Genomic DNA, 14,957 nt, shown 5'->3' on the forward strand with positions numbered 1-14,957 from the left:
GACAGGAAGTTTACAGTGGGACATCTCTTGAGTCTCATGGCTTTGAGCCTCATTTCACAGGAATAAGCTTATCCCTGAGGGGTGAGTTTGAGAGATGTGCAGTTCCTCTGGGCACCCAACCAGGAGACCAACTGAGGAGTGCCACAAACAGCTTCTGTTCTGTGCTGAACCACACACAGCACATCTGTTACCTAAAAAAAAATATATATATATACATGTATATATGTATATATAAAATATTACATATAATATTATCTATAATCTATTATCTATAATCTATTATATTACATTATATTACAGTATATATTATAATATAATATAATATAATATAATATAATATAATATAATATATTATATAGAATGTAATATATAACATATATAATATATATTACATTCTATATACTATATAATATGCAATACGTAACATATATGTATGTAATATGTAAGGTGGTTGGGAGGTGGGTGTTTCCAGCAAGGGTGACAGGGCCTGGGATGGAGAGGGGTGAGGATGAGTGTGGTTTCAAGCCCCATCAGGTGTCAGGAGGTGGTGGAGTGAATCAGAGGAAGCTCCTTGAGCAACCCCAGAGGTGTCTGCAGGGACCCAGTGCTCTTGCTGCTGTGGCAAGGAGGAGCAGAAGTCCCTGATCCTGCTGGCACTGCCCAGAGATCTGTGATGGGATTTGGTCAGGTGTCTGGAGCCATGGAAGATGCCCTCGGGATGTGCCTGGATGCTGATCCCTATGGGTGTGGGTGTCCCCAAACTTCCAGCAGCAGATCAATCCCTGGATGTCACCACACATCAGGGCATCTCCATCAGTCACATGCCTGCCTTGTGCTTGGCCATCAGAGGTGTCATCCTTGCTCTGCAATGGTTTCTGGTGACTCATTAATAAAGTAATACTTAATTTGACAATGTGAACAAGGCAACAAAGAGATGAAGGCAACTAAATCAAGCACGAAAAAAAAAAATTAAAAGAATGCTGATGAAGTGCTAGAAGATAATATTTAAAGTACTTATAAAGGCAACTAATGACCTCTGATGCTCTGTTTGGAGCTGACCACATAAAGTTGTCCCAGGCAGAGCTGGCCACAGAGACTTGTCCCCTTCTGAATGACCAAAGCTGACATCCTCAGAGGTGCAGACCAGAGCTGCCCACCTTGGATAGCTGGCCCTCCCTGGCCTGCCACATTCAGAGGCTTCAGAGGATGCCAAGTTTGTCAGAGCCAACCCAAAGCCCACTCCCTGATCACAGAACCTGCTCTGTCTAATTAATGAGGAGGCTCCTCCCCTGGAGTTTGATCTGAAATATTTCTGCTCCCAGTCAGCAGTCTAATTTGTCTAATTTCCATATGGAGTGAGCCAGCAGCCTACCTGGGAATCTATATGTTGACATAACCTCCAATTACCCTCAGCATAGTTACTGTGCTGCAACCCTGCTGTGTTGCAGAGGGAGCTGACCTGGGGCTCCAGAGCACTTGGAGCACAGGGGATTTTGCCTGGCTGGAAAAGGAGCTGGACTGATGCAGAGAACTTTGGCTCTCATCGTTCTGTCCCTGTAGGAGAAGATGAGCTGATGGGGACTCATCTGGTTGACAACTATTCCCCTGAACCAAGGATCTGGAAAGCTGCCCTCCCCCAGGCTCTCTGAGGTATGTGATGTGGGTTTTGTTGCTTTGGACTGTATGAAAATGTCAGTGTACAACTCTCATGAGCAGGGAATTTGGATTCTAGTGCCTTGTTAGAATTTCCCAGACAAGAACTGAGTGTGCTGGGTCACAGCAGGAGTGAAGGGGGAGAAGGTGGGAGGTGCATCTGCCATAGGGTCATGGAGATGTTTGTTGGAAACATCAGCTGGAGGACTCTTAATTCAGCCTCCTGCTTAAAGCAGAAGCACTGTCAGCTCTTAGACTGGATTTCATCCAGTTAAACCTTGAGTCACCTGCACAATTCATCATTTGTCATTTCCCAAGAACTTGTCACAGAGCTGTACTACCTGCCTGGAGCCATTCTTCATCCTCTTGTTCAACCTGCACCTCCCAAGCCACAGCTTGTGGCTGCTGCCCTTTCTTACAGGGTCTGGCTCTACCACAAAGAGCTTGACTCTGTTATCTTTGCACTTCCAAGGAACTGTAGGTAGGTTTTGGGCTGCCCTTCATCCTCCCCTTTGCCAGACTCAACAAGCCTGAACTCTTTCATCTGTTTTCCTGAGAAGTGCTCCCTGACCACCTTGGCAGCAGAGCTCAGAGCAGCTCCAAACCAATCAAGTCACCCCATAATTTGGAGCCCACGTACATGGGGAAATCCAGGCCTGTTATGCAATTGTCTTCCAGGGGCAGAAATCAAAGGAGGATTAATTGCAATTAATTGTAATACAACCTTGTTAAACCTTGTTAAAAGGTTGTATTATTTTGTAAAGACCTCTTAAAAAATTGTCCTCTTACAAATGAAACCACAGCATGGATTAGTTTCCATACAGACCAACCCACTCAAGAAATCAGGGAATAGCTGTGAGTGTTGCTCTAACTTTTGAAGAAGCTTTATCACTGTGTGGTGGAAGGAAGAAAATCCCACAAGTTCAGGCTCCAGAGCTGCTTTAATCTCTTGGGATTTCCATTTTACCTGGGGAATGATGCAGGGTGTGAGATACTTTCCAGCCCAAACTCTCTGGGCTTGAGTGACCCACTGCCCATACAGGTGAGGAAAAGCTGGCAGGGGGCAGCAGGACGTGCTCCCAGCTTCCTGGAAAAGTGGATTTGCTCACCAAATCTCATTGCCTGGCTTGAGAGGTTCAGGTGTAGTAGTGAAACTGCTGTATTGTTAGGTGGAAAAGCCCTTTGAGGGAAAAATAAACAGCAGGCATGGAGGAAAAGGGTCTCATGAGCTCTTGTAATGCAAAAGGACAGATCCCAAATCTCTCTAGACCTCCTCTTTGGTCTCATCTTTCATTACCCAAACCATGCAAAGACAAATGACCAGGCAGATCCAGTCAGGAGGGATTTCTGCTTACTGACCTGAATGGGCTCAGTCCACCCTTTTCCTCCCACCAGCATTCACCTCTTCCATCCTTGAACACCCAATCCTGACCTCACCAGGAGGATTTTCCCACCCATTCAACATCCACATTTTTTAGGCCAGCATCACAAACGCAGGAAGAAGCCAGACCTCTCCCCACTGAGTCACAGGACTGAGTTTCTTAAACTTAGAGCAAAGAGGTTTTTTTCCCTGTGAGGAAACCCATGGGTCTGACACCACCTGGAATGCATCTGCAACCACTTCTAATACACAAGAGGTGTTAAGACACAGAAGTTCTTGGCTAATTTTCATGCCAGAGAGCAGGAACTCAGCTTCTTCCTGGGTGCATGGACAAAAGAGCTGTTTTGAAACCTGGAGATGTGACCCTGCTGATGGGGTGCCTTGGCCTGCAGTGCCTCTCCAGATATACCCCAAAATCAGAGTTACCAAGAGAGGGGGGGATTTATTCTGCAAGGATTTATTATGTTTCTTCTTCAATTCAGATATCTGTGACTGAGCTACCAGCTGACACTGCCTCTATACTCAACCCAGAATTAACACTTCCTTTTCAATCATTTTACACGGTTTCATATTTTTTTTTCCTTTCTGCTAATTTAGCCCAAAAGGCACTCATCTCTGGAGACAACTTCTTCTCTCCATTGAATACAAAGGGCAGATTTGGAAATATCTTTTTCAAATGTCTGGGCTAAGAGGAATGAATTCCATAGAGTGAGATCCTGGCAATGGGCATCTTATTATTTCTTTCTCTGTAAGTCTTGATAAAAGATTATTTTAAGATTTCTGTGTGACAGAAGATAGATACACACCCAGTGCTGTGATTTCCCTTCTGCATCCAGCTCCCAGACAAATATCCATTGTTTTCCTTGCTACCATCTCTCCATCCATCACCACCCAACCCCCAGAAGTCCAGGGCTGCATCTCTGGTGAGGGATTTGGGTTTTTGCCTCTCCCTCCCCAGCAGAGCCCAAACTGCTGCGTGAGGATCAGAAAGTGAAAATCAGGGAGTGATTTTTGGTCTCCAAAGCTGAAGAAAACTGAAAGAGGGAAAGTGAGCCCAGGCAACCTGACTGCTGTTGGCTGGTGAGGATTTGTAGGAGGGTGATGGGAGCTTCATTGGTGACAAGGAGGAGACCCCAGTGTCACCTCAAGTGTTACCTTGCACAGGGACCATGGCACTCAGTCTGGGGCAGTTAATATGACTAAAAGGACATAAAGCACTTGTCATCTTTCCCAGCTGAACTGGAATGTACCAAAACCCCTGCCTGGCATGGGGAAAGGAGGGCTTGAGCACATTTGTCTCCAAAATGCAAGAATTGCTGTAACTCAGAATTTAGCACTAACATTAATACCCTCATTGTCCTTAGAGGGATTAGGTAACCATGTACATCCTTTGCATCCTTACCATTTTCCCTGAATTTTCTCAAAAACATGAGACTTTTTCCGTGGCTGTGGTCAAGGGTTGTGCTGTTTCCCTGGGAAATGGGCCATGTTCCTGATCAGAGAGCTGCATGGCAGAGCTGCTCTGAGACCACTCCTGGGGCAGTGGGGAAGGGGAGAAGCAGCAGCTGATGCCTCTGCTGGGCATCTCCAATCTTTGGTCTGCTGTGGGACAGTTTTTCAATCCTCACGTGATGCTCAGGCAGGTTCAAACCCCTGGCAAGGATGAACATACCTGGCACAGGGTCAGAGCTTCATTTCTCAGCATCCCAATGGCTGAAAAAGAGTGAGCTGGCCCCCAGGTGCCTGCACTCCCTCTCTGCCCTTGCTCTCATCAGCAGAGTGATGGGAGGAGGTCCTAAAATCAGGGGTGGCACACAGGTCAGTGAGGGTGGCTTGTAGAGTGGCCAGACATGTTCATATCCTGCCTGTGCCCATGGGATACCAGGATCTTTGTTGCCCTCTAAGGAGAGCAGCCCAGAAGAACAAATGTCTCCTCCATCCATGTGTCAAAGTTTCTCTTCTTGCATTTTGTTTTCTTGTGCCCATTCGTCTTCTGCTGCTGTGATTTTCTCCTTCCTGCACTGCTCAATCCATCCCAAATCCCTTTGGCTATTCATTTCCTTCTTCTATAGGGAACATCTTGGGTTTGGGAAGTGGGGGTAGCCATAGGGGTGGCTCCTGTGAGGAGCTGCTTGCTGGAAGGCTCCAATCGTGGAGCTGGCTCCAATCGTGGCCCCAGCTCTCACCAAGACTGAGGATGTAGGAAGCTGGATCAGCCTCTGTGAGTAAGATTTTCAAGAAAGTGAAAACAAAACTGCAAAAATTAAAAAAAAAACAAAAAACAAAACAAGAAGCCAGCAATGCAATGGCAGAGCAAAGCCACTGAGGTCAGAGAGGAAGAAGGGGAAGGAAGTGCCTGAGCAGAGATTTTCCCACAGCCCATGGCTGAGGTGGCAGCTGTCCCCCTGCACCCACAGTGGATCCCACAGAGGATCACAGTGGAGAAAAGTCCCTGAAGGACCACGGTGGGAGGACAGATGGGCACCTGCAGCCACTGAAGTGTCACAGCTGGGCAGATGTGGAGCTGCAGCCTGTGCAAGATCATGGAGAGAGGCAGATGTGGAGCTGCAGGCGTGGAGGACCCTGTGCCAGAGGAGGTGACTGGGTGACAGCAGTGACCCCATGGGCTGGAGCAGTTCCTGAGGGACCTGGTGAGAGGGACTCATGTCTAGGGAAGGGCTAGGGAAGAATGTGAGGAGTCCTCCCCCTGAAGAGGAAGCAGCAGCAGAAACACCGTGTGGGGAACTGACCCTAAACCCCCCCTTCCCATCCTCTTTTGCTGCAGCAGTGAAGCAATTCAGGCCTGGGAGGAAGGAAGAGGTGGGGGGAAGGTATTAAGACCTGATCATGTGTTCCTTTTCTCCTGAGATTATCTTTTTGAACCAAGAGATTGGGTTTTTTTGATTCCCAAGTTGAGTCTGTCTGGCTTTGCCCATCACTGTAGTTAGGGAGTGAAAACCTCAGTGGGCATCACAGGTGAGTGGAGGTCTTGGAGCTTCAACCTTGAAAGGTACCAGACTCAAAAGAAGGCTTTGGTGGCAGCTCTTTTCCTGCAGTAGAAATATTGTCCCTTCTGATGCTGCTGGTCCAGCTCCCCTTTTTTTCCTTCACTGCAGTCACAGGAGGTTTTGGAATTTCCCTGCATTTGGGCAGCCAGCTCATGGCTTGCCCTGCTTTGAGCAGCAGATTGGACTGGGGTCACTGGGGGTCTCTGAGGGAGATATCAGGAGAACATCCTTGTCACGATCCGAGTTATCATTTATATTTTGTTTGCGGGGAAATTTCAGCCACTACTCATAGACGACGCGTGAGTTTACAAAAATAACCAGGCTTTATGATTTAAACAAGTTCAAAGGATTTATTTAGGAATTATACAATTAGTTACTTTGGGGAGAAGAGTCGTTAAGAGGAGAAAAGAGGGAGGGTAATTAAGATGTTACCCCTGTCCGCCGGCCTTGGCCTCTGGCTGTGGTCAGGAGCGTAGGGTCTGTCGCTCCTGCCGCTTCTCTGTCCCGGAGCTGAAGCCGAAGTGCCGAGAGAGGGGGGGGTCCAGAAGAAAGCCGCCTCGCCGCTTTCCGCTTGGGCCTTCAGAGCTGCTTGCCGCCTTTTTGCGCCGAGCTGGCTGGAGTTTGTAGTCACAGGAGCTGCTTCCACGTGTCCTTCTGAGCTGCTGGCTCCACCGAGCTACTGGCTGCTCTGAGCTGCAACAACTTCGGTTCTTCTGGGGCGATTTTTATAGAGGAAAAGAAAAGGGGTCCCCTTTTTGCATAAGTCCCTGATACATACAGATTTCCCGACTTCCCGGAGATGAGTCATCCTTATCTTTTAGTCTTTTTGGGTGTCCTGCTAACTTCATCGTTTCCATCATGCACCAGGAGACGACCTGATAAGTATTCTTATCTTTTAGGTGTATGTCAGGCATATGGTGAGGTAAACATATGTTAATTGACAAAATGTTGCAACATAGCAGGGAGAAAGAAAAAAAAAATTGATTCAAGAGACAAATTTTTGTATTTTTAAAGTGTTTACATCAATCCTGATGGAGAAGCCAGACTGGGACTTTGTATGCTTTTCCTGTTTCTTCTTCCACAAATCTCTGGACTCCCAACTGGGAGAAGATTTGAGGATCCAATAGGATTTTTCCACCAGATCCCTTTATGTCTGCTCCAACATGCAGCTCAGGACAGGGAACCATTCATAGAGTCCCTGACTTCCGTCATCACCTTTCTGATGATTCTTGCTCTAAATCATTAACAACCTTTAGTCCCATTTCCACCCCACTAAGACTGTAGGAAAACAGCATCTCCTCTCCTGTTGCCCTGAGATCCAATAGGATTTTTCCACCTCTGACCTTACAAGCTGAAGAGAAGGAGTTTGGTCACTGGGGTCTGAGAGAGAGAAAACTGAGGGAGGTATCAGGAGAACATCCTCCAGGAGAAGCCAGATCAGGCCTCTGATACACTTTCCCTAGACAAGTGATGCACCTGCTTTGTCTTTACATCCATAACATAGGAAAAATATCTAGGAGAACTTATTCTATGAATCTTTGGACTCTGTACTGGGAGAAGACTGAAGGATCCAATAGGCTGGCAAATTGCTCTGTGTGGTATTTCTCCATCAGGCCTTTGGAAACACCAAGCTCTTGCACTGACAAAAAGCAGCAGGACCAGACCCAGAGGGCATTTCCACCCCACTAAGGCTGTGGGAAAAGAGCATCTCCCCTCCAGTTGTCCTGAGAGAGACCATAGGAGCCAACCCTTCTCATTCCTCCTGTCCTCTGAGGTCGAGAGAGCTCAGCCTACCAACCCTTGCTGTCTGCATCCACCCCTTCCCATCCCTTTTATCCATTCCTGTGGGCAGAAAACTGCCTCCAGCAAAGCTCCTGTCTGGGCAGCCTGGCATCCTGTTTGAGCAGGGGCTCAGCAGTGCCTCTACAGCAGCAAGCAGAGAGGGAGGTGTTCCCCCCAGGACCTGCAGGACAGCCTCAAGAAGTGCTGTTACAAAGTCTTGGTCATCAGGCAAGGGGAAATGTGCAGCCTGAGCATCTCAGTTCTGTTCTGAGAGGCTGCAGAAGAGCAGACCATGAACATCTGTGTGGCCTCACAGAGGGGCTGCCTGGTCTGATGCCACCAGAGATGTTCTGCCTGGAACAGAAACTCGTGGAGGTGCTGCTGCAGCAGCCCTGATCCATGGGGAATGAGGAAATGGAAATGAAAATCTCCAGGCAAAGTTGTTTGCTTCTGCACTGTGATGCTGCAAGTCAGCAAACTTGGGAGGCATGCTGAGAAAATACCAAACAGAGATTGTCACCCCACTGGGGCAGGCATGAAGATATCCTCTGAAAAGCAAAAGAGATCCACTCTTTTCTTTGAGTTCCCCTGATTATAAAAAGAGGCAGATTTGTGACTGGGTATATATTGATGTGGGACTCCTGAGGGGTCAGACAAACGATGCTGTAAGTCAGTAAGAGTGGGAGAAATTTTGAAGAAGTAACAAATAGCAATTGTTTGCCATTTCTGGGAGGGTGTGAAGAAATCTCCCCTCAACAACATTTATTTTGTTTGACTTCCCCTTTCTTGAAAAGGGGCAGAGTTCTGACTGACTACATATTGATGTGGGACTCCTGAGGGTTCAGACAAATTTTCTCCAGAAAGAAGAGTGAAGCACCAGTTCATCTGCTTGTCCTGAGACTGCTTCAAGGTAAGCTCTTGTTCCTTCCCCAGCATTCACTGCAATATTTAAATTGTTTCCTTGGCTTGAGAATAAATACCTCAGATTAAGGGGGGCTGCAGTAGCTGAGCTCTAACATCCCCCCTCTGAGGAGAAAATGAGAGTTTATGCACTGGATGCTGCAGCTCTTAAATATTTTGTATCAGGTAGGAGAAGAACTGAAAGAATGACAGAAGGAAAGAATCTTAAGCAAAGAGAAGTAAAAATGTGTAGAATCTGAGAGTGTTATTTAGAGGCAAAATAGAGTGGAAGAAGCTGGGGAATCATCACTACATGATGCAATCCCTGGTCTTTCAGAAAAAAACTCAAATCAGGTCGAGTCCAGGCCAAACATGGAACAAGGAACACCATTCCCAAAGAAAGGAAACCACCCCACTATCAATAAGGCAGCTCCAGAGGAGGGTAGAGCCAAGGTCTTATTGTGGCCCAGAGACATGGGTTGGCTCAGAGGAGTAGAGAAATTTGCCCCAAGGTTATCAGAAATGCCACAAAACACTCTGCATAAATAAATTCCAGTTGCAGAGTCACCTGGAAAGTTCACACCAAACTCCTGAATTAGAGCTGGGAACTTACTGAGTGCCACAACTCTGCCCATGACCTTGCAAAAGAGCTCTGGAAAAACAACACAGCTCTTGGCTCCACCTCTGGAAAACCTTCCTCTGAAACCTGGCTGAGAAGTCGAGCAAAAGAGAATTATGGACACCTTAGCCTGCCTGGAGATAATATATAAACCCTGCAAGATCAAAACCAGTTTCAGGCTCTCACAGAGGCATTTGGGAATCCTCCTGGGAGCTGAGAGCAGAGCTGTGGGAATCATCACATTGGTGTGCTGGGTTTTCACAGGGTAAGTTGGCTTCTGTATCTCTGAAGGCAACTGCAGGTGTTTTAAGTTTGTGGAGAGTTGGTGCAAAAGAGAGACTTTTCAGAGGTTTTTCTGTGGTGGAGAGCACTGTAAGAAATCTCTTCTTGTGGTTCACTTCTCTCAGCTCAATGTCCTGAATCCAATGAAAAGTGACACACGAGGGTCAGGAAAAAGAGTAGGAAAAGGGCAAATGTGCAAGGTGACATTGCAGGTCTGTCCCAGACCTCAGCTGAGACACTTCCTCAGGTGGGTTTTGTGTTCTTGAGGCCATGGCAGCTTTCTCCCCCACGAATCCCTTTAGGTGCTCATCTTGCCAGCCTGACTGCAAATGCTAATTATTTCCAAACCACCCAGTCAAATGTCTAGCAATGAAAATATCACTGTTACCACAAAGCCTGTAGTGCATCTGGTGGATGATAAAGCTCCCTGCTGTGCATAGGCATTTTTTGAGCAGCTTTCTCCAAACAGAAAAGCTTGCTGACTGCTGGAAATCATGTCAGCATCTGAGTAAGGAAAAGCAGGTCCTGATTCTGTTTGAGAAATAGAAATCCCTGCATCAGCACCTTTTGCTCTACAAGGAAAACAACCAGGAAAGCTGAAGAAGTGGATCAGTAGGAATCTTGTGGAACTATGGGAAGAGCTGTCCCTGAATACCTACATTGCTAGAACAGCAGCCAGGGTGTCAGTGAGGCAGAGGTGTCACCCCCCCTTCTGCTGGCACCTCCTGGGTCCCTGCTCTGTAAGTTCATTGTCACAGGTTGGACAATACAAAAATGAAATCTGAGCAGCAGAAAAACATTTCCCAATATTTGCTTTCTAAGAGCCAGGACTTCAAGCTGGACCACCTTGGGTGAAATACCTGACCTAACTCTAGGGGAGATTAATCCTTCAGTGGGTTGTGGGAGGTTCTCAGAGCAGAAGATGCTACACTGGAATAGAGGCTTCCAGCCCCTGGGTTGCTGCAGGATTTTTCCCCTATGGTCGTTGCAGAAAAACACAAATCAAATGAAAATCCTATTCAAAAGTGCTGGAATTCAGCACTCTGCCTTCCTGATGAGTTCTTGGACAACACAGATAGGCTGGAAAGGTTTTCTTGTCCCTTGTCTCACTGTGCCTCAGTTCTAAATAAACTTTGCTGTGTGAGCTGATAAGACATGAGGTGGGTGGGATCACTCCTCACAGGGGGATGACTTCTTCCTCTGCTGCCTCCTAGAGGCACCTAAACCCTATTTTACATTTCACCCTTTTTCCACTCTTGATTTTTCCATAGCCAGGAGGACAAGGAGTTGTCCCCTCCTTGGTGTCTCAACGTCCCCCTCCTCTGCCAGCTGTGTCCCACAAGCACAAAACTGACCCCAGGCCATGAGGAGCTTTCTCCCAGCTGAGTCTCTCTCTGCATTTCTCCTCCAGGTCAGCAAGAGCCCTGCAGGTGGAATCCTCCCCATGATGCTGTTGCTGCTGCTGCTGCAGGTCCTGGCCAGCTGCCTCTGGCTGGGCCACGGGGAGGTGGTGGCCTCATTGGAACGTTCATGCCCTCAGTTTTTCTTCAGGAAAACCCTCCCAAATGCAGCCCTAACACCTCAAAACCCAGCCTGGATCTGCCAACGTTATGGAAACAAGTATTACTTTGCCACCCTCTACGACAGGGACCTGCGTATTCCCGTGTACTCTGCTTACCTCTACCAGCCTGGACCTGGCAAGAGACCCAATACATGGATGGTTGAACCCCAGGTGAGTGTCTTCTCTTACTTCTTGTCACCCTCCAGTCATTAAAAGGTGAAGTGCAGCATTTAAACACTCACTTTTCCTCCCACTTTTTCCTGCCACACAAATGTACCCACTGGGTGGGATTCATCTCATTTAACTTCAAACACCTTCACCACTCGATTCCTCTGAAGTGCCTGAGGCATGAGCAGGAGGATCAAATGAGTCATATCCTAAAAAGTGCCCATTTTTCTGCATTTACCTTACAGGAATACTAAGTAAAATTGTGTTAAATTTTATTTCTTACACTTGATACGGAAAAAAATGGGTGCTCGATCCCCACAAACATCTTCTCCACGACTCCCATCCCCAATACTAACACCTTGTTCTCCTCTTTACACGTCAAGCTCGTCGGCTCAAATTACCCAAAAACTATGGAAAAAGAGTGGACTCTCTTAAATCGTTTCAAAGTCAGCTTCGAGCAACTCAGCGAGAGCCAAGCTCTCCTCCAAGACTACAAGAACCTCACGGGTTTGAACCGCGGCCACTTAAACCCCAACGGTCACCACGAGGACCCCATCAGCAGGAAAGCTACCTTCACCCTCACCAACATCGTGCCCCAGGATGCAAAACTCAACGGTGGTGCCTGGAACAACTACGAGCAGCAAACCATGATGAGGAGGACACAGGGTTGTAACAACACCTACGTCGTGGTGGGCGCCGTGCCTGGCAAGACCTACATCGGCAACGGGAGGGTGAACAAACCCAGCTACATCTGGTCGAGTGCTTGCTGTGAGCTGGGCACGAAAAACACCAAGGCCTGGGGGGTGATTGCTGAGAACGACAGGGATGAGGTGGAGCTGCTGACACTGGGGGAGCTGGAGGAGACGTTGTCTCTGCTCTACGGGAGGGAATCGGTTTCCCTGTTTCACAGCGCCTGTCCCCGGGAGTAAGGTCCCTGTCACACCTCAGGTGGGAAAAGGCTCAGGAGCCCTCCCCACCTGAGGAATCACTTGATTGTCCTGTGTGGCATCTGTCCTGCTTTCTTCTCTAGCACTTTCCCAGTTCTGTCTCTCTGAGCACCTTCACTGGTTAAAGGGAGGGGAGGTCAGCAGAGCCTCCAGCTGGTTTGCTTTGCTCTCCATCCTTGGAGGGAACACTCTGGGGGGAGTCCTTGCCCTGTAGGGGGGCCTTGGGCAGAGAAACCAGAGCTTGTCCTTGAAATAAGAGATGCTTTGCCTTTTTCTCCCCTTTTTCTGCATACCCATACACAGATGGGAGTTCCTCCCTTGCCTCATTAGGTGTCACTGCTAATGTGCTGCTGACTTCTCCCTCAGCAAGCAAGACCAGGGTGGCTCAGGTTATCCAGAGAGGTTCTGGAGTTTCCATCTCTGGAGATGCTCAAACCCCAGTTGGATACAGTCCTGGACAACCTGATCTCACTGAGCCTGCCTGTGCTGGGGTCTGCACTACTGGGCCTTGAGAAGTGCCTCCCAACCTCAACAATTCCATCCTGGGAATCCATCCATCCATCCTGGGGCTGGGAAAGCCAAAACCCCAAGGATTGCTGAGAGGCTGTATACAGAAATCCATCCTGAGCAGCACATCCAACGACCAGAGGAAAGGAGAGAGAGAGGAAGCTGGAAAGGAGGAAGACAACCGAGCAGAGCAGGAACATCCCAGCTCTCTTGAAGGCTGCAGACAGGAAAAACAAGGAGAAGGAAGGAAATATCCTACATGAATCACTGGGCTCCCCATCCCTGAATGTACACAAGGACCATGCTTATGGGAATTGATCAGTGGGTTTTGGTTTGCTGGCTTTTGGATCATGCACCTTGGGAGTGGGAGCTGAGGTACCAGGGGGCCTGGTTCAGGGGGCAGAGGGGCTCATCAAGTTTTGACCATTCTAAGAGAAATTTCTGTGACCCACTGATTGTGCACTTTCATTCTGTGCTTTTCTTCTGAACCTTCTCTGTAGATTTATGTAAAACTGATGTTGTGAAATACATTCAATGTGTCAAAGATCAACGTGTGCCATAGAATTCAGTGTCTGAGGAGTTTATGTAAAAGTTGTTTGCTCCAGTACTGACCACAGGGTCACCTTCCATGTAAAGCAGAATTTGCTTTGCTCTGGTTACTCTGCCAGTAACGCCCAGTGCTTACAGCAGCCTTGCTGGAGGTGGGCTGTCCAAATCACAGACTCACAGAATTATTGAGGCTGGAGAAGACCTCTGAGTCAAGATCTCTGAGATCATCACGTCCAGTCTATGACCTAACCCCACCACAGCAGCCAGACCATGGCACTAGGAGCCACATCCAATCTCTCCTTAAACACCTCCAGGGATGGTGACTCCACCACTACCCTGGGCAGCCCATTCCAATGTCTGATCACCCTCACTGTCAGGAATTGCTCCCTGATATCCAACATCAACCCCTGGAGCAGCTTCCTCCTTGTCCTCTCCCTACCCCCCCGTGTCCAAAGCCCTCCCCCAGCTTTCTTGGAGCCCCTGCAGATATTGGAAGGTTGCTCTGAGCTCACCTGGGGGCCTCCTCTTCTCCAGGCTGAACAACCCCAATCCCTCAGCCTGGCTTCCCAGGGAGGTGCTCAGCCCTCTGAGCATTTGAGTGGCTCTGCTCTGGACACCTTCCAGGAGCTCTGTGTCCTTCTGCTCTTGGGGACTCCACAACTGGACACAGAGCTCCAGGTGGGGTCTCAGCAGAGCAGAGCAGAGGGGGAGAATCCCCTCCCTTGACTGGGCTGCTCACACTTCTTTTGATGCAGCCCAGGACCGGGTTGGTTTCTGGGCTGCAAGCACACACTGATGGCTCATGTTAAGCTTCTGGTCAACCACTCCCATCCCAAGTCTTTCTCAGGGCTGTCCTCAATCTTTTCTCCTCCCAAGTTGTATTAAAGCATGAGATTGCCTCGACCCAGGTGCAGAACCTTGCACTTGGCCTTGTTGAGCTTCAAGCAGTTTGCATAAATCAGTTTTAATCAGCACGGATCAGTTTACATGAATCAGAGGTTCCTCACACAGCAGAGGCTGCCCCAGCCCCATCATCCCCAGCTCCTGGAGCATCCATCCAGGCAGCTTTTGGCTCTGTTTTCCTCTGCCCCTGGCCATGAAGAAGCAACAGGGACAGAGGCCTCCACTGAGCCCAGAGCTGCTGCAAGCTCTAGGACAACTCTCTGTGGCCCAACTCTATGTGGTCAGCTCAACACAGAGTTAAACTGTATGGGTCAAGCTGTCTTTATCTCATGATTACTTTTAATATTACCCTATAGCGTTTAATCACCATTATTTCAATGTTTGTATTATACACTTACTTAGTTGCCTTTATCCCATCATTGCCTTTATGCCATCATTTACTGAAATACTACTTTTTTAATGAAACTTCATAAAAAGTTTTTTAGAAAGATGGACACCTGTGGACTGAACTCCCCTAGGCCATTTCTATTCACACTTTTGCTTTGAAACCTGGAAATATTAACAAAATGCAATAGTCAAACAACAATTTGATTATTGTCAGTTACGGCACACCAGGATTCTCTGCAGCTTCCAGTGCCATACACAGACTCAAACTTTGAATTAAGCTCAACTTTGTGGTGTTTCTTCAAATCCACCA

General features: G+C 47.9%; 1 protein-coding gene across 3 annotated transcripts; it reads left to right on the forward strand.

Annotated features, from left to right (window-relative positions):
• The first annotated feature begins 1,448 nt into the window (after positions 1-1,448).
• Positions 1,449-13,352, forward strand: LOC139791667 (endonuclease domain-containing 1 protein-like). 3 transcript variants are annotated; one of them, XM_071734203.1, is made up of 4 exons: positions 1,449-1,659; positions 8,627-8,734; positions 11,037-11,357; positions 11,738-13,352. In XM_071734203.1, exons 3-4 carry the CDS (start codon positions 11,070-11,072, stop codon positions 12,281-12,283), a joined length of 834 nt encoding a protein of 277 aa, XP_071590304.1. In that variant the 5' UTR covers positions 1,449-1,659; positions 8,627-8,734; positions 11,037-11,069; the 3' UTR covers positions 12,284-13,352. The 3 variants fall into 3 exon arrangements, with proteins under 3 accessions (XP_071590304.1, XP_071590305.1, XP_071590302.1); XM_071734204.1 differs by lacking the exon at positions 8,627-8,734 and having other exon boundaries at positions 1,449-1,650; XM_071734201.1 differs by lacking the exons at positions 1,449-1,659; positions 8,627-8,734 and adding an exon at positions 9,360-9,608.
• Positions 13,353-14,957: the final 1,605 nt, after the last annotated feature.

This window comes from Heliangelus exortis, chromosome 1 (genome assembly GCF_036169615.1).
Source record: "Heliangelus exortis chromosome 1, bHelExo1.hap1, whole genome shotgun sequence".
Taxonomy (NCBI): domain Eukaryota; kingdom Metazoa; phylum Chordata; class Aves; order Apodiformes; family Trochilidae; genus Heliangelus; species Heliangelus exortis.